At 50.9% G+C, this 18,411-nt stretch overlaps 1 protein-coding gene across 4 annotated transcripts; it reads left to right on the top strand.

Moving 5' to 3' along the window:
- The first annotated feature begins 1,719 nt into the window (after positions 1-1,719).
- On the top strand, positions 1,720-15,394 carry LOC120395108. Of its 4 annotated transcripts, XM_039519271.1 has the most exons (9): positions 1,720-2,047; positions 3,829-3,867; positions 4,762-5,064; positions 6,135-6,218; positions 6,908-6,977; positions 7,584-7,649; positions 11,026-11,075; positions 14,060-14,091; positions 15,138-15,347. In XM_039519271.1, the coding sequence occupies exons 1-9, from the start codon at positions 2,017-2,019 to the stop codon at positions 15,207-15,209; spliced, it is 747 nt and encodes a 248-aa protein (XP_039375205.1). In that variant the 5' UTR covers positions 1,720-2,016; the 3' UTR covers positions 15,210-15,347. The 4 variants fall into 4 exon arrangements, with proteins under 4 accessions (XP_039375205.1, XP_039375203.1, XP_039375206.1 ...); XM_039519269.1 differs by lacking the exon at positions 11,026-11,075 and having other exon boundaries at positions 15,138-15,394; XM_039519272.1 differs by lacking the exons at positions 11,026-11,075; positions 14,060-14,091; positions 15,138-15,347 and adding an exon at positions 10,811-11,017.
- The last annotated feature ends 3,017 nt before the right edge of the window (positions 15,395-18,411 follow it).

Genomic DNA, 18,411 nt, shown 5'->3' with positions numbered 1-18,411 from the left:
TACACCCCCACCCCACTGGGCAGCTAGCAAAGGTCAGGCAAGGGTGAGCTCACTGCTGGGCGGGAGAAGAGGTGTACTCTGCAGATACTTGTAGCACCATTGGCTTGTCAGGTGCAGCTGGACTGTGCATGCAGAGAGTCACTGAGCAGGAGCTGATGCTCATGGCACTGCCTCTCCTCTCCCTCCCCTCTCCTGAGAGGCAGCTCTCTAGTCCTGCAGTGTCTGGCTCCATCAATATTTCCTGCAGGGCTAGGGAGATGGGTCTAATTCTTCCCCCGGGGTTTGAGCTGGGGGAGGGAAGGAGGAGTCAGCCCAAGGTCAGGAGCAGTGGTGGGGAGACAACACTCTGTGAGATCAATGAACCCCCTGCAGCCTATTTCCCAGCCTGCATCTCTGACACTTGCTCTGTGGTTTTGGGCCCATCCCTGAAACAGGCTATCGCCACGTTGGGACACAAACAGCCCCTGTGTGTTGGCTTCCAGGGCCAGAAGGGACGTTCGCTCACCCAGTCTGACTCCTGGACAGCCCCTGCTCCCTGCATTGAACCAAAAGTGCATGTGGGACCAAAATCTCTCCCGGGAAGGCCTCCAGCCTGGCTCTAACTCCATCAGGCAATGGAGAATCCCCCCTGCCCTGGATGGTTTGTCCCAGGGTTTAATCACCTGCCTGGTTAAGAAACGGGGTCTGTTTCTCACTGGGACTCGTCTGGTGCCAGCTGGGCCCAGGCTGCTCAAGGCTCAGCCTGTTCCCAGCATTAGAGGGGGAGGGATATGAGGGGGAGGGTTTGTGAGAGGTGGGAGATTTGGGTGAATAGCCCCAAGTCACTGGAGCCCTGGGCTGTGGGCTGAGCTCTGACGTAGCATTGTCAGCCCTAGAGCTTAGAGCCCATTGCCAAAGGGGGCTGGACAGGGGGGGACTGGCTGCCCCAAGCGCCCCCGCGAGGGAACGGCAGAGGGGACGGAGCCCAACTCCCCTAACAACTGGGGACTGGATGGCGCCACCTCCCCGGAGTCAGCAGCATGTGGCCCCGAGGTGATAACTAAGGGCTTCTCGGGTGACACACGGCCACAGCTGCTTTCCCAGCAGTGACCACCCAGTGCCCGTGCAGGGCACAGCTCACACATGAGGGCAGGCGGCTGGGGTCTTCCTGGCCCTGCTCTGCACGGAGAAGGAGCTGCCCTTTCTCACCTGCTCGAGGTCCTTCATCACCTGGGGCCAGATTCAGGACCCCAGCAATGCAGATGGGCACCTTGTGTGACTGACGGAGTGCCCAAGGGAGTGATGAGCCTAACTCTCATTGGCTGCCAACAGGAGTCAGGCACCCCGCCTGCCCAGGAGCTCTAGTGAATCCCACTAAGCGCCTGGCTGTGTCACTAGGTGCCTAAATACCATTGTCATACTGGCCCCTGGTGCAGAGAGGCAGCATGTCCTAGTGGTCAGAGCACTGGCCGGGGAATCAGGAGATCTGGCTTCTGTTCCTGGATCTGCCCTGCTGGGTGACCTTGGGCTGGTGTCCCCACCTTCCTGTGTCTCAGTTTTCCCATTTGTTTCCCTCCTGTGTAAAAGATTTTGAGATCTATGTATGCTCTAGTTATGGTTATTGTTAAATGCTCCAGCCAGGCCTTGGTTTAACAGGGTGGGTTTGGCTGTGTCCTCTGTTACTAAATCAGGAGAGGGGTTTTATCAATGTATTTAATGTGTGTTTGATTCTCAGGCTCCCAGCACTAAATAAAGATGCTGTGGCCAAGGGGGTGTATAGGACAGGAAACGGGGAGCAGTGACAATCAGACGTGAGGACAGGACAGGCAGAGCAGAGAGGGGCTGCGGTGTCCCTGCTGCCTCAACCATACGGCCCTGACGGGGACTCGGAGCAGCGACAGTGTCTGGGTTCACAACCCAGAGGGGCAAAGGGAGCAGGTTGGAGCAGGGAATCACTGCAGATTGTCCCGTCCTATCCCCATCTGGATCAGTCATCGCTGGCTATTTCTGTCCCTCTTGGTTCCCACCACCGCCCTGATGATCCTGTTTCTGTGCCTCTTGCTGCCTGGTGAGTATCTGGAAATCTTGCGATAATTTGTAGCAGGTTGGGAGGAAACAGAACCGAGAGCAGCCCCTGGCCCAGGGAGTCAGCAAATCTCCTTTAGCGGCAGAGAGGGTTGCGCTGTTGTGATGTTTGAGGGAGCAGGACTATCCTAAACCAGCACTGGGCCAGCGCTCAGTGCTGGGGATGGGCCGGGACTAGCAGTCGGCCCAGGCTGGGTTTACAGTCACAGCTTCACAGAGTTTAAGGGTGGGAGACACCATTAGCCCATCCAGTCTGACCCCTGATAGCCCAGAGCAGAGAACTTCCCCCAGCTCCCCTGCACTGAGCCCAGTCACTTGTTTTTGACTAAAGCATCCTCCGGAAAGGCCTGGCTGTGACTCCCCCACTTCCCTGGGGAGCTGGCTCAGGGGGTTAATCCCCAGTGTGGTGAGAAACTGCTGCCTCCTTTCTCACTGGAGTTTGCCCAGACTCAGCGTCCAGACCTTGGGTCTGGTTCTGCCTGTCTCTGCTGCACTGAGGAGCCCGTCAGCACCTGGGGTTTCTCCCCAGGAAGGAGCTTGGACACTGTGACCAGCTCAGCTGTCTGACCAGCTCCACACACGGAGGTCCCCCAGCCTCTCCTGGGAGGCCTCTTCTCCAGCCCTCGCAGCATTTTTCTGGCTCTGTTCTGCACCTGTGCACTTTTCCAACAGCCTTTTAAACTGGGACTCCCAGAACCGGATGCAGGATCCAGTATCGGCCTCTCCAAGGCCGCATGCCGGGGGAAATCCCCTCCCTGCTCCTGCTTCCTGCTCCCCTCGTTACACAGCCCAGGAGCCCATCAGCTCTGCTGCCCTCATGGCGCCCTGGGAGCTCATGTAGAGTTACTTTTCCCCTGGGGCCCTAAATCCTTCCCCTGGTCCCTGCTGTCCTGGCCCAGGCCTCAGGCTGCAGGTCTGGCTGGGTTCCTTTTTGGGAGCTGTGACCTGGCATTTGGCTGTATTCAAACCCCTGGGTGTCCCTGGGCCCAGCTCCCCACACCAGGGACATGGAGTCGGGACGGGCTGAGCTCGGGGCAGGATGCTCATGGGCTGTCAGCTCATCCTGGAGGCAGAGAGAGCAGGGAGGGCTCTTGCCATTGGAGGGTGGGGGATTATCAGGGTCCAGCCCCAGGGCTCCCTGTTACCAGTGGGTCAGAGACACTGAGCTGGGCTCCAGGCTGGGCTTCAGTTCTGGATTCCCCCAGAATTCAGGGGGTCTTCATCCGGGGGTCGGAGTCAGACTCGTAAAGCCAGGTCCAAGTCACACAGTTTGGGTCCAATCCCAGATCTGTGTTTTTGGGGGGAGAGGGTTAGGATCGGGGGTTCTGCTTTGGGCCTGTCTCTCAAACATCTGCATCAGATCTGGGCTCAACCCTCTGTCTGTCCGTACCATGTTCCGTGCTGCATCTCTGCTGGGGGAAGTGAGGGGCTGAGCTCAGTTAACGGGTCTGGGGATGAATGTAGGCGCTGCTGGGCTGTTAGCAGAGCCCCATGCAGAGACGCTCAGTGCTGATCCCCTGGGGGCATGGGAACCCTCCAGGCTGCCCACCTGGGCCTCACCAGCCCAGAGGGGACCTGCGGGAGTCAGGGCTCTGCACAGTGCCTGGCACAGCCTCATGGAGCAGATGGAGGTGCCCTTGGTGGGATGAATTGGGCAGGAACCAAGACTCGGGGGGAGCACAGACCCCATCAGACATTCAGGGCATCTCACAGCAGGGGAGATTGTAGCTCGGCACTGAACACACGTCACCTTTCTGTTCCCAGCGCTGAGTCCCAGCAGCCAGGAGATCTGCTCAGCTCCCGGTGAGTCTGTCTGTCTGTCTGTCCCCAACCAATCCATAGCCTTTAGCTCTCAGTCTCCAGGTTTCCAGCCACCACCCATTGGGCCGCTCCCTGCTCAGCACCGTGTCAGCGGCAATGGCACGGGAAGGTGGATGGGGCTGTGTGAGATCTGAGCTGGGCGCCAGGTCCCCTGGCTGACCCCTTCCTGCCCCGATGCCTTGCAGCTCTACACTGACCCAGGTCCGGTGTGACACATGGGTGAGAGAGTCACAGCCACGGCCCATCCCATGCACCGGGCATGGCCAGAAGGGATCATTAGCTCATCCAGGCTGAGCTCCCGAATGACCTGGGCAGGGAACTGCACCCAGCAACCTTTCATCCAGTCTAGCAGGGGCTGGCAGAACCGGGATGCGGCTTTTCAGTCATGGCCGCGTTTCTTTTCTGGCTGCCTGGGCAGCAGGACTAGGAGATGCTGCCGGCCAAGGCAGCAGCCGGGGACACTGCCAGAGCAGGGAAGTTGGTGGACAGATATTGACCTGCCCAGAGAAAGCAGCAATATCCCTGCGAGTTCAGAGCTGGTTCCCATCCCCCTGGCGATTCCCCTGCCACTGCTCCAGGATCTTCCCTTCGCCTGGACCTGGAGTTGCCCTTGGATCCCCTGAACCAGCTGGGGGTGGGAGGGCATAAGGACAAGGAGGATGCTAGAGCAGATGCCGAAGGGGTTAGGGACTGGACACAGTGTAACACTGACAAATGATCTGACATGGGCCAGATGCAAGTTTTTAATTGCAGCGTAGACATAACCTTAGAAACTGCAAGCTGCTTCCACGGCAACCAACTTTCTTTGGCAAAATGGTCCCTGGGCTCCCCATAAAATGGGAGCCACTGACAGCTCTGACTCATTCCCCTTCCCAGGCACTCTCCGTGCCCCCACCCTCTACCTGAGCTTGATGTCCGCCCGGCAGGGGGACTCCCTGCTGCTCCAGTGCTCCGTGTTCTCCCAGGCCCCTGCCACTCGAGTCATCTTCTGCAAGGACGGGGAGGAGGTTTTGTTTCAGATGGGTTCAGAGGAGAAGATCACTTACGTCTATAACCATACGGTGTCCAGTGACAGCTCTGGGAATTATGCCTGTGGCTACGAGATCAAGGACAAGAATAATCGGGTGATCAAATCCCAGCTCAGCCCTGTTAAGCACCTCAGTGTGACATGTGAGTCAGGTGAGTCTGTGTCTGTGTGTCAGACCGTGAGGAAGGGAGGGAAAAGGCATTTCTCTCCTGCAGGAAATTCTGATATTTTAAATTTTATTTTCATATGGAATCAAGACAAAAAGTCAAAATTTGATATATTTCACGGAACAGAAATTCAGCAACATTTTGATTCAGAAACATCAAAGATTGTTGTTGAAAAGTTTTTATTGTGGAAAAGCAGCATTTTCTGATGGAAAACTGTTCTGTTGGATATTTGTTGACCAGCTCCACACACATTTCTACTCACCATACTGATCTTTGGTTCCAACTCGGGAAAGTTCTCAGCTTTGTGCTCAAGTCCCACCCTATTCAGTACAGCACTTATGTAGGGGCTTATTTTTAAGCACCTGGTAAAATTCCATTCATGGAACTAAAGTGGTTGTTTAAAGTTTTGTACCTGGGTGCTGTCCCTAATAATGATGCTTCCCTGAAGCAGGGCAGTTCCCACAGGGATATTTCCACAAAAAATTGTGAATAAAACTATTTAATTCAAAACTCATTATGGGAAATGTCAGTGCTTTGATGAAAAAATATTCATGAAACTCAACATTTTTCCTGTGATCTCATTTTGACTAGATATTTTCCTTTGATTTGGGTTTTCAGAACAAAAATGAGGCAAAAACGTCAGTTGGAAACACAAATAGTTTTGCTTTGTTTCCTTTCAAAGGGCCGTTCTCCTATTTCTGGATTTGGAAACCCAAAATGAAACAAAACCATCAATTCAAAACAAAACAAAATGTCTTTCTTTTCAAAATTATTTTTCTAGCATGACTAAGAAGATCATTGCATGTACACTGTTTGCGGGAAACATTTTGATTCAATCAAACTGTGTTTGGATTAAAAAATGTTGGGTCAAAATGACGTGTGGAAAAACTTTACTCACAAAAAACAGTCAATAATGTCACCCTGCAGATAATCATGGGGTGAGCTACCTGGGTATGTTCATGAGGACCTGAGGGGTCACTTACCACAGGACTCAGCTAATAGGGAATTGCTGCTGGTTGCTTGGAGAGGCCATTCACATTGAGGTTCTTCCTTAGGGCTGGATCTAAAGCTCCTGTTGGGAATTACAATCCCTGCTGTCCTGGTGCTGGCTGTGGTGCTTTATCTGCTGGGAAAGAAAGGTGGGTATGACAGTGATGCCAAGCAGTGTTAGCAAATGTACAGACAGACGTGGCAGAGAAAACCCCTTAGATTCCCTGTACCAGTGTGTCTGGGATGGGACACGCAGATCACTAAGGCTGCAGTTCAGGAAGGCATCCCCTAGTCAGGAAGGGCCCTTACATCTGTGCCCGTGTGTAAGTGCTTTCCTGAATCAGGACCTAACAACTCTGAAACTAGAGCTCTGGACACAACTCTGCCCTGACAACCTTTCCTCACACAGCATCCCCAGCCCCAAGCTTTCACAGCACTCGAGTCACCCCAACAATCTTGAGACTGGCTTAAAACTCATGGGATTTCCAAGAAGTCACCAGTGTGGGTTCTTTGTATTTACCTGAGGGTTTTGATCTTTGGGGGCCTTTGAGTCATATTTTCAGGCTTTTCTCCCCAACAGAGTTAAAATTTATGTGTAATGAAAGCTGAGATTCTCACTAACTCCCCTGACTCTCAGACCTGGGGCTTTATGGAGAACATAAAATGCTGTGAGACTGACTCTAAAATTGTTAGACTTGGTCACACCACTCCCAGGGGCAGTCAGTGGGGCTGGTGCAGAAGAGCTCAAGGCTGGCCCATGGGGACAGGGCTCAGCACAATACGACAATTAATTGGGGCCATGTCGCTGAGTTTCCATCTTTCTCTCTCTGCCCACAAGGAAACGTGTCCACGCCTCTGATCACATTGTCTAACTGCCTTTCAGCCATGTCTCTACCAAGGAATCAAAGGTAGGAGAAATTATTCCCTTCCCCCATCTCATTTCCATTCTGCGTCTCTTCCCTCTGCCTCACAGAAGGGCCAGCGGCCACTCCAGCATCTCAGCAGAGCTGAGCAATCCCTCTGTGGGGGGTTTCAGTCTGTTTGTTATCTGGAGGAGTTTTTGAATGCCAGGGCAGGATGAACTCCCTGGTTGGGGTTGTATTTGGGGGTTCCATGGAAACCCTTTGAGGAAGGCGTTTGCTAAAGTGGCGTGTTCACATCGAATTCACCAGCAGCAGAGTGAGCGTGTTTGACAATCTCCCCTGGGTGTGTGAAGGAATGAAAGTGACCCTGTTCTACACTCAGGGGAGATCAGGGTTGATTGGCCACAAAGTAGTATTGCCTGACCCAGCAAGTTCCTTAGAACCGGGTCTATCCTTCTGGGGCAGGGCTGGGAGTGGCCAGGCCTGGCTGGGAACCAAGGGTCTCCAGTCCATCCAGTTGCAGTGGGTAACACCCAATGTTAGCTCTATCGGCTGCATCTGGTTTAGTGCCAGGCTCGGCGCTTCCACACACTGACTCACACCAAAACACCCACAGTGGGTTCCGTCACAGCAGCTGTAATTTCGTTGCAGGTCTGTGCATGAGGTAGCTGTAGCGTTTTCCCGCCTGCTGGGGAGAGCCAGGCAGCAGGGACGCCCGTGAGTATTCAGAGTGCACTGTACATGTGAGCAACATGCTGTGCTGAGGGGCTCTGAGCCGGTTGCCTCTTCAGCACGGCCCAGGAGGACCAGCTCATAGGGACCTCAGGCTTCCCCTAGCTCCAGGGGAGCTGCCAACTGCTGCTGGCTTGCTGTCTGCCCCCCACCCAGCCAGGGGGCTCTGAGAGAGCCCTCCCAGGGCCCAGCACACACAGAGACCCTGAAGGGACCCCCCAGAGAGTAATAGAATCATAGAATCTCAGGGTTGGAAGGGACCTCAGGAGGTCATCTAGTCCAGCCCCCTGCTCAAAGCAGGACCAAACCCAACTAAATCATCCCAGCCAGGGCTTTGTCAAGCCTGACCTTAAAAACCTCTAAGGAAGGAGATTCCACCACCTCCCTAGGTAACCCATTCCAGTTCTTCACCACCCTACTAGTGAAAAAGTTTTTCCTAATGTCCAACCTAAACCTCCCCCTCTGCAACTTGAGACCATTACTCCTTGTTCTGTCATCGTCTACCACTGAGAACAGTCTAGATCCATCCTCTTTGGAACCCCCTTTCAGGTAGTTGAAAGCAGCTATCAAATCCCCCCTCATTCTTCTCTTCTGCAGACTAAACAATCCCAGTTCCCTCAGCCTCTCCTCATAAGTCATGTGCTCCAGCCCCCTAATCATTTTTGTTGCCCTCCGCTGGACTCTCTCCAATTTATCCACATCCTTCTTGTAGTGTGGGGCCCAAAACTGGACACAGTACTCCAAATGAGGCCTCACCAGTGCTGAATAGAGGGGAATGATCACATCCCTCGATCTGCTGGAAATGCCCCTACTTATACAACCCAAAATGCCATTAGCCTTCTTGGCAACAAGGGCACACTGTTGACTCATATTCAGCTTTTTGTCCACCGTAATCCCTAGGTCCTTTTCTGCAGAAGTGTCTAAGGATCACTCCCCATTACTCTGCAACTAGCACCTGCCACTCAGGGCTCCCCCTCAACGCCTGCTCTGATTCCCGATGCCCTTTTTGCAGCCCAGTGGTCCTGCTGCACTTCTTCTGAGGGCCACGGGACCCATATGCCTGTTCTAAGGCCTGCCTGGCCCATGCTGGCCTCACAACCCAGAGATCAAAGCAGATTCATCAGCTGCACATTGCCCCTAGAAGGACTCCAGCAAATCTACCCGGCCATGGCCCAGAGGTGCATGATGTGGGGAGCAGCCTGCCCTGGGCTGTGGGTGGGGCAGAAAGAGCCAGGTGGGAGTTCAGGAAGCCCCTGGGGTGACCAGCTGGACACATAGAGGGAAAGGAGCTGGGGGAGACTAGAGGCAGATTCCAGGCTCTGCCAGTATCCGGCCCAGTCTGGGTTCTCAGTGCAGTGACTCTGCCAATAAAACTGGTGGGGGCAGGGGGAACACGACACACAGACCCTCAGTACTGGGAGCCCCTACTCCGCAAACTCCCAGCGGTGTGTATTCTCTACCTGCCTCCTGTCCCCGATTTAGGGCTTTAAACAGCTGCCTGTCTCCAAACATTCCTCCCTCCTTCCTCTAGCCATGTGACTAGCCTGTCCCCACAAACACCCACACTTCCCCTCCTGACACATGGGAGCTGGTTAGTAGATTGGGCCAGCAGTAATCTGGCTGGGGATCTGAAGCTGAATTTCCATTCTGTTCTAAGATATTGAAGTTGAGCCTTGATTATTGTAACCCTTCTGCCAGCTGGAGTTGGCAGGGATGAGGGCCCGGTTCAATATCTGGGGGTTCCTTTTCAACAATACAACCAGAACTGGCTCGAGCCCCACCCAGTGACCTGAGACAATTACACACCATCCCTGGGTGCCTCTGAGAGGCAAAACTTCTGCACTCACAAGCACAGAGTCTGAGTGTAGAAAAGAAACTTTTAATGAAAAGAGGGAAAGTAACCCAGCATTAACTTGGGAAAACACCGCAAGCAGGATTCATAAACATAAAACTATGAGCAAAACACCCACCCAGAGTACATTGGGCTGTGTCCTTTTGCCTCAGGTTCTTAAGTCTTTAACATTTCCCTCCCTTCTCCCACCACCACACCCCACTTACAGTTGTTATCCTTGGTCAGTGAAACCTCAGACCCCAAAGGTGCATCTACAGAGTTCACCTCCCCACCTGAAACTGGGTGCATGTGGGGAAAATACCTTGCTTGTTCTGCTGTCCGGGTACTCAGTCTGGCAGCAGTGACCCCACTAATCATTCAGTACTCTACAGGCCAGCCTACACCCTCTGTAATGTTTTGAGGTTCTATCATTCCATACAGTACCAAGCTCTCAATGATTTCAACTATTAATGGTAGAACCTCACTGCTAGTGCAGATTCTTGTATCAGAGACACTGTCCCCATCCCCTGCCTAGTGAGTACAGTTATGTAGAGGGAGAGTCCCTCAATCAGGGTATGCCAAGCACTATCCTGCTTCCCTTGATTGACACAGCAAAGATAACAACGCTTTGTTACCCCTGCCCCCAATAACAAAGTGACGACAACAACAGCCCAAAGTGACCATTTTGGCAAAGCAGCTCCATGAGGCTGTGCACCTAGGCAGAGTGGGTGTGTCTATGCAAACAAGATTGCTTCATGAAGTCTCCTTCCCCACCTAATCATTGGATTTCAGGAGAGAGCACATGCAGACCCTGCTTACAAGATATATGTTTAGTTTTCAGAATCTACATATTGTGAGCCAAAAATGCAGTTTTATTTCAGTGAAAAAATTGCAAACAAACAATGTTATTGATAATGTTTCAGAGAACACAATGGGTTTTTTTGACAGAAAAAATCAAAGTGAACCAAAATAAAACTATTCATTTCATTCTGAAAATAAAACAAAAATGTCCTTTCAAGCCAAACAAAATTGTTTCTTTCAGATTTTTTCATTGAAAATTTAATTAAAATGAAACTGTTTGGGCCAACCATGTTTAAACTATTGTTGGGGGTCGGGGGAAGCCATTGAAAAATTTTACCAAATTCTAACTGAGCACAAATGACAACTTCTGTCCTGAGATGTCAGGGATTTTTGGTCCTCCTCCCTCCACCCACCCCAATCTTAACTCCAACCTGACCAAGTGGAGCTTTAGCTGGCTGTTTTGTTGGCTGTTTTGCTGAAATAGGACAGGACATTAAATTCTCATCTTTATTAGACATTCTCTGCATAAATGGTGAAGCCGCCATGTTCCCTGATTATCCAGAAGTAGGGTTTGCTGCCTTTCCACTGAGTGTGAGCTGAATCAAGATCCAAGGTGCTACGAGGAGGACCAGTCATCACAGGAAGAAATGTGCTCACAGCTGGATTGCTGAAAACAGAGACTGAGCATGCAGTGTGACTGATACACCCTGTCCTTATTCCTCCCCACAGGGAACGAGTCCAGCGTGACACCAGTAACCCTTATGAAGAGGATATTCACTGTAAGAGCTTTTGGAGAGTATTGGGGTTAGTGGGGTCACATGAGGGAGAAAGGTGGGGGTTGAGGGTAAATGTGTTAATTGGTGGGGGATGGACAGATCCCAGCTCAGACTGTCTGGCCAAGAGTTAGTCCAACAAACTGCCTGTGATAAAAGTGAGTGAGAAGAAAGAGTTTGCAGGATCCCAGGGATTGTGCATCTGAGTTCCTGAGGTTCCTTTGTCCTACCTTTTGTCTGTAATCCCCAGTTCTGCATTGCCATGGCTTAGGTGACTGAGCCAAAGTGTTACCCCTTCCTGTCTCTCATGGAAAGGACACATCCAGAGAAAGCTCCCATTGGAAAGTCTTCCACTCCCTTCACTGGGAGCTGGGTCTGCTCAGTGATGACCAGTCCTTCCTGCCCTGTGCTAACATGGACCTGTAGCCATCTGACAGCTGGTATGGCTGAAGTGGCCACCGTGTTTTCCCCTGACTCACAGCTTGAGGTGTTGGGAGTTGCCCAGGTTTTGCCAGGTTGCCTGCTGCACCTCCAGGTCCACGTAGAGGGGCTGGCATTGAACCGTGTCAACATCTATGCCCCAACATCAAGCCTGGAGCAGGGGCATTTTTTTCAGCAGGTGTCCACCTTCCTCAGCTCCTTGGTCCTTGAGAGTGCCTGGTCATGGGTGGGGACTTCAACACCACCCTTGAAGATTGGGACCTCTCGTGAGAGGTGCTCGGCCACCATGGATGTCCTCCAGGAGATTGTAGATCATCATGCCCTGGTGGACATCTGGTGCGACTACCACCCAGACAATGAGTCCACTTTTACTTATGTCTGGGTGGAGGTAGCTTGGTTACACCACTCCCAGTTGGGTTACATTTATTTATCCCGTCATCATCTCTCACGGGTCCACTCCTCCAGCATTCATCCAGCCCGTTCTCGGACCAACATCTCATCTGGTGGCTGTGACAGCCTCTCTCACCTTAGAGAGACCAGGGCCAGCCTACTGGCATTTTAACAATAGCTTGCTGGAGGATGAGGGCTTTGTGGCATCTTTCTGGGAGTTTTGGCTGGCCTGGTGAGGGCAGAGGAGTGTCTTTCCCTTGATGCTGTGGTGGTGGGATGTGGGGAAGGTATATGCCTGGCTTTTCTGCTGTGACTACACCCAGGGCGCCAACTGGTGGAGGAATGTGGTGATAGAGTAGTTGGAGCGGGAGGTCTTGGATCTGGAGAGGCATCTGGCCGCCAGCCCCAGGGATCTATTCCTCTGTGGAGCATGCCGGGAGAAGTGGGAGGAGCTCTGGGTTCTTGAGGACCATCTGGCCTGGGGCATGTTTGTTTGATTCTGCATCTGTCTTCTTCGGGAGACGGATCGTGGCTTCTGTTTCTTCTACACCCTGGAGAAAAAGAGTAGGGAGCTAAGAAGCATGTCACCTGCCTTTTGGCAGAGGACGGCTCCCCCCTCATGGATCCGGAGGAGATGCATGGAAGACCATGACCTTCTATGCCACCTCTTTTCCCCAGACCTGACCAATGCTGACATTTGCAGAGTGCTCTGGACTGAACTCTCAACGGTCAGCACGGGTGACCAGGACTGTCTGGAGCTGCTTCTCACTCTGGCTAAGTTTTGGGAAGCCCTTCATCTCTTGACCACTAATAAATCCCTGGGCATGGATGGGCTGCTCATGGAGATCTACCGTGTGTTCTAGGACATCCTTGGCCAAGACCTAGTCACTGTCTGGGCCAAGTCTTTTGGGAGCAGGGTTCTCCCTCTGTTGTGCAGCTGAGCTGTGCTCACCTTGCTACTGAAGAAGGGGAACCTCCTCGACCCTTCGGAACTGACGTCCCATCTCGCTCCTCAGCACAGACTACAATGTCATAGCAAAGGCCATCTCACTGCAGCTGGGGTCTATGCTGGCAGACGTGGTCCACCCCAACCAGACCTACACCGTCCTGGACTGCTCCATCTTCTACAATCTATACTTGGTCCAGGATCTCTTGGAGCTTGGATGTAGGGATAGTCTGTCGTACCCCCTCCTGTCCCTGGACCAAGAGAATATGTTCAACAAGATGAGCCATGGGTATCTCCTGGGCACTCTGTGGGCATTTGACTTTGGATCCCAGTTTGTGGGTTTTCTCCAGGTGCTGTACGCCTCGGTGGAGTGTTTGGACAGGCTCAACTGAATCCTGACCAAACTGGTCAGCTCCGGGTGAGGGATACATCAAGGGTGTCCAGTGTCAGGCCAGCTATATACTCTGGTGATCAAGCCCTTCCCCTGTCTCCTCCACCAGAGGTTGACAGGGTTGGTGCTTCGAGAGCCAGAGTTGCAGTGGGTCCTGTCGGCCCAACTGCTGATGACGTGTTCCTCATGTTCCTCGTGTTCCAGGACTTGGGTGACCTGGTGTGGGTGGAGACCTGCCAGGCTATCTATTCGTCGGCCTCCTCCACCCAGGTCAACTGGGTCAAGAGCTCTGGCCTAATGGTTGGGGACAGGTGGGAGGCAAGCTTCCTCCCACCCACACTTCAAGCCATTTAGTGGAGCGCGGGTCTGCTGGTCTATCTTGGTGTTTCCTTTCTGCCATGCATCCTTCTCTGCTGGAGAACTGGAAGGATTTGGAGGACAGGGTGGGTGAGTCCCATGCAGCACCAGGCTGGTATTTTGAATCAGAATATTTCTGGTTTTGGCCAGAATATTTCAGTTTGGCGGCATTTGCGTTTTGAACAAAATGCTGAAATTTTCTGCCAAAAGCTGCCTCTGTTTGTGACAAAAGAGCTCTGTAGAAACCCAGACAGACAATTTCCACTGAACATCTTCAACAATTGTATTTAAAAGTCCTTCTGAATGGTATCACCTAGCAACCCTGCTCAGGATCAGGCTCCATTGTGCTCAGTGCTCATGGGGGATCCCTGCCCTGCCTGGGGGAGGTGGGAGCCGTGGGGTTATAGTTTGTGCTCGGCGTTGTGCCTTCCAAGTGACAATGTGTAACTGTCATTCTGTCCCCAGACGCCTCGGTGGATTGGCTGGGAAGCTCCAGGGTAAGTCACAGTTTTTATTAATGATAAAGTGATAGAAAAGAGTGACTTGTTTGCCTGTTCCAGCTCGCCAGTGACTCGTTGGCTTGGAACATGGATTTACTCAGGATTCCCAGGCTTCAGGTTATGAAGGAACCAGAGAAAGCAACAAGAAAGACAGACACAGGCAGAGAGCACTTGGAGCAGGACACTGAGAAAAAGCTGAGAGGGAGAGAGAGTTTTGGGGCAGAGTGCTGGCTGGAAAAAGACTTGGAGCGGGGATCAAAGAAAGTGCTTCTGAAGTGTTTCTGCTGCTTGTGTCTCACACACAGACACGCAGCTGCAATCAAATCAACCCCTGCCCCTTAATTTCTTAGCAGACCCTTAGGAACTCACTTAAACCACATGACTCTGCCATGCCCAGACTTGCCTGAGCTTCAGTCCTTGGGTGCTGGTTGCCTATTGCTTCAGCTGAAACTAAATAAAGGGACATTTAATGCTGCCCTTATTTAGTCTCAATCAAAGATTGCTGTCACAGCCACCAGCTCCAGCAAGGTGCTACGGTTGTCCATAGATTAGAGAAGTACTTGTTAGGAGCAACTAATCTCCAGCATAATAATATTATTTTTAAAATTGCCTAGAATCATTATAAATGTCGCCATTAATAACATCAGTGATTCAAATATGAAACTGGACAGGAAAAAACTACACTGCCTGCAGCACAGAAGAATCCTTATTTCAGATAATAACACCCCACCACAGGGAGAACCTGGCACTACCTGGATGTGGCATGGAGAGAGGGAGAAAGGCTCCACTGCCCAGCTGGCAGGTATCACAGCAAAGCCCGGCTGCCTGGGGGCAGAAAAGGTCCAGACCAAGGCTGGGGAGGGGGAATTCTGAGCTGCCTGCCTCAGAGCGGTTGATGTAGGAAGTGGGCCCGTTGGTGTTTCTCAGCCTAGATGCCCATTAGAACTGCTCCTGATGTACGTACAGCAGTGCTGTCAGAGAGACATTTTCTGGCTTTAGGCTGGCTTAGCAGAAAAGTAACATTACTGTGTTTTATCTTAAAGCAACCACTGCCCCAGAGAGAAGAGACACTGATATACGCGGACATCAATCTGCAGCGGGGCAGATGTCATTAATGCTCCACTTGCTGAAATGTAGGACTCAGTGTGCAGCTGCATCACAGAACCTCCCAAAATCAGAGGCAACTGTAGGGGCCGTGCAGCTAGGCAGTGGGGATCCTTCTCTGAGGCCACACCTGGACAATGCAGTGTGCCCAAAGTGATGCATGAAAAAATGTTTCTGCTGAATAAAATTGGGGAAAATAAGCAAACTCTATATTCCTATGCCTTGTCTCTTTATATCGACAGCTCCACTCTGAAGTCCACTCAGTGCTGTTTAGAGATTCCACTGCCAACCCAAAGTGTACAAAAATCATGAGGAAGGCCCTCCAAAATCCCAAGATTGTGTTTCAATTCATAAGATTTAAAAAAAAAATACGATTTTTGTATCCTTTTATTTGCCTTCTGGTGTTTGAGCCTTTAGGGGTCAGGTTTTCCAGTTTTTCTTCACAACCAGGAGGGCTGGGAACTTAGTTTTTTAAACAAAAGCCCAAATCCCCACCTAATCTGAACAACCCAGGAGCTGGGGCTCTAAGAAAAGCAGCAAATAGTTAGTAACACATTGTAAAATCATGAGGACTTACAACAGCATCAGCGTCACCTTTGAATTTGCAGGTTCTGTGACCCACGTTTGTTAAATGCCATGTTGGTTTGTAGGGAGGTTATGAAATTTAAATATCAAGCAAAAAGAATTTGTCACAAACCATGGCTTTGTGAAACTGTGTTTGTTCCCCTCAGCCAGATACTATAGCCATGTGGTTGCAAGAGAACATCATGAGAGCATTTAGCTCCCTGGAAAGCAGTTACTGCATGAAGAAATCACATTACTTTAGTGTATGTGATCCAAGGACTTCTGGAACCAACTACCACAGGTCCCAAGGGTACATAAGGGTTACAAGGATCCCTGCGGTCTGGGATTTACATTTCAATTCACCAAAGTGCGCCATGTGAGGTTTCTACTGAAAGCCTGAGTCACACCTGGCCTCATCATTTTTGTTTTGTAGATGGCTGCATTAATGAGTGACTGGAAACAATAGGTAAGATGGAGTTTCCCAGTGAGATTGGTGCAAAGCCCCGTCTAGTGGATGGGAAGGTGCCTTCACCTGGACAAGGGTGCAGGGGTCAGAGATGAAATATTTCCAGGGGTTTGTGATCTCTGCTGCCCTTCTTTAAGAATTACATGTTGTCTATAAACCTCACAATGGAACCATGGCACCATCAATATTCCCAGATGTGAAATGCACTTAGGTGCATCTTGCTGAAGGCTCTGTTTACACATAAGACATCCAAGGGGGTGTATGTCCTGCCAGTGGTGGGAAGTGCCCAGACACCTCATACAGATTAGCCTCAGTCACTGTTCTCTGGTCAGTCATTGGATGGCTAACCTGACAGGAGTCTTACTCTGATGAGAAAGTAAAACCCAGGGAAACTAACAACAGAAACCCAAATAATTAACAGTAGATTTAAGTAGACACAAACATTCTGCATCTTTATGATTTACCATTTCTATTGTGGTAGCACCTAGAGACTGACTGTAGTGGGGTGATCAGCCCACTCTGGCCCTGGAAGGGTAAAAGCAGCCCTGGAGAGGGCTGCAGCAGGGTAAGAGGGATTAAGAATGGCTGGGGAAGCTGAGTGGGTAGCTGACCACAGCTGTGGCTGGCTTAATGAGGGCCCAGCTGGCCCTTACAAGAGGGCTGGGGCCAGAAGCCAAGAGACAGTCTCTCTCTGGATGTTGAGAGGGATGCACCTGGCTGCTGGGAGCTGACCAGGGTACCTAAAGTGGAGCAGGGCTGGGGAAAGACCAGAGGAGCAGGGGAGACCACCAAACTGCAGGCCTTGTTAAAGGCTGAGTAGGTACTGGGGTTGCAGAGGGACAGCCTAAGGGTAGTCAGAGGCAGCAGGTCCAGACCCTCCTTGCCAATGATGAGTGGCAATTATACTACAGTCCGCCCCAGTGAGGGGGGGGGGGGTAGATGGTGACTGCAGTAGCCCAAGACTGAGGCGAGGTGGAGATAGGGGGTTGGGAGTCCCCCGGGGACGGGAGACCCAATGACACTGTGGGGTACTGCAGGGGGAAGAACCCCGAGAGAAGGGGCACAGGGGTCCGGGAGGGACACGAGGAGCCAGCGGTAAGGCGAGACACTGGCCTGCAGAGGGCGCTCTGGAAGCTGGCAAGCTAATTCCCAGGATGACCAGCAGGAGGCGCTGCCCTGGTGAGTTGTTGCTCTGCTACACCAACCTAGTCAGGGGCCCATTGTGCCAGTGCTGTACAAACAGAGAGCAAATGACAGTCACTACCCCCAGGAGCTCAGATAACTTTTGGGTGGGCAAAAGTACAGCCCCTCTCCTAGTGCTTTAACACAATTTTTATACAAGAGCAGGTGGAAAGCCACAACATAGTTATTTGAGGATTTTCAGCAAGGATTGCATAGGGTTGACTCTTTTAAAATTAAATTTAAGCAGAATAAAAGGAATGAACTTAATTCTTTTATGAATTAACTTCATAAAATTGTATGATAAAAATAATAGCCTAATTTTTACTAAATAACAAGACTATTTTATAATTTGTGTATATTACTTTTCCTACATATACATATAAAGAAAAGGGAAAATTACATTTGAACCAGTTAGTTACACAAGCAGTGAGAAGTATCTTAGAGTTCTAAAAGCTTCGATTGCATGTACCCAAGTTTTATTTAGCATCTTTGTTAATCATCTTTATATAGTTTGCTGAGTGAAAAGCACTGTAATTTTTTTTTCTCTTGCTAACCGATCATTTTAATTGGAATTCATACAGACTTTTTCTCTTCTGGATTATGGCATTACTTAGCTAATTAACTAATTAATTAGTATTAAATATATAAATGAAAAGCCTTGTTACAAGCAGATACAAAAACCAAGACTAGCAAAACTGTCAAATACATATGTGCAACATAAAAAGAATTCACAACCTTAACCACTCAGCCATCTTATGTGGTGTGGCTATGGGCTTGTCATGCCGGCAGGCCAGCCCTATGTTTTCTTCTCTACTTTCACTTGGATGCCTGGTATTAGCTGACTAAATGACAGCTCAAGTAAAAGATGCCCCATTGGGTGATGAGGTAGCCAAGAAGTTAAGGCTGATTCAGTGTATTCGGTATGGGTGGGTTTGAATCCCACCTTTGTTGCTACCCAGCCTTTCCTTTGGCAGCGGTGGCCACTGGCTCTTTCCTCTTCA

This window comes from Mauremys reevesii, unplaced genomic scaffold, assembly GCF_016161935.1.
Source record: "Mauremys reevesii isolate NIE-2019 unplaced genomic scaffold, ASM1616193v1 Contig95, whole genome shotgun sequence".
Lineage (NCBI taxonomy): Eukaryota > Metazoa > Chordata > Testudines > Geoemydidae > Mauremys > Mauremys reevesii.
Note: the sequence above shows the minus strand (reverse complement) of the source record. Positions and strands in the feature narration are given on the sequence as shown.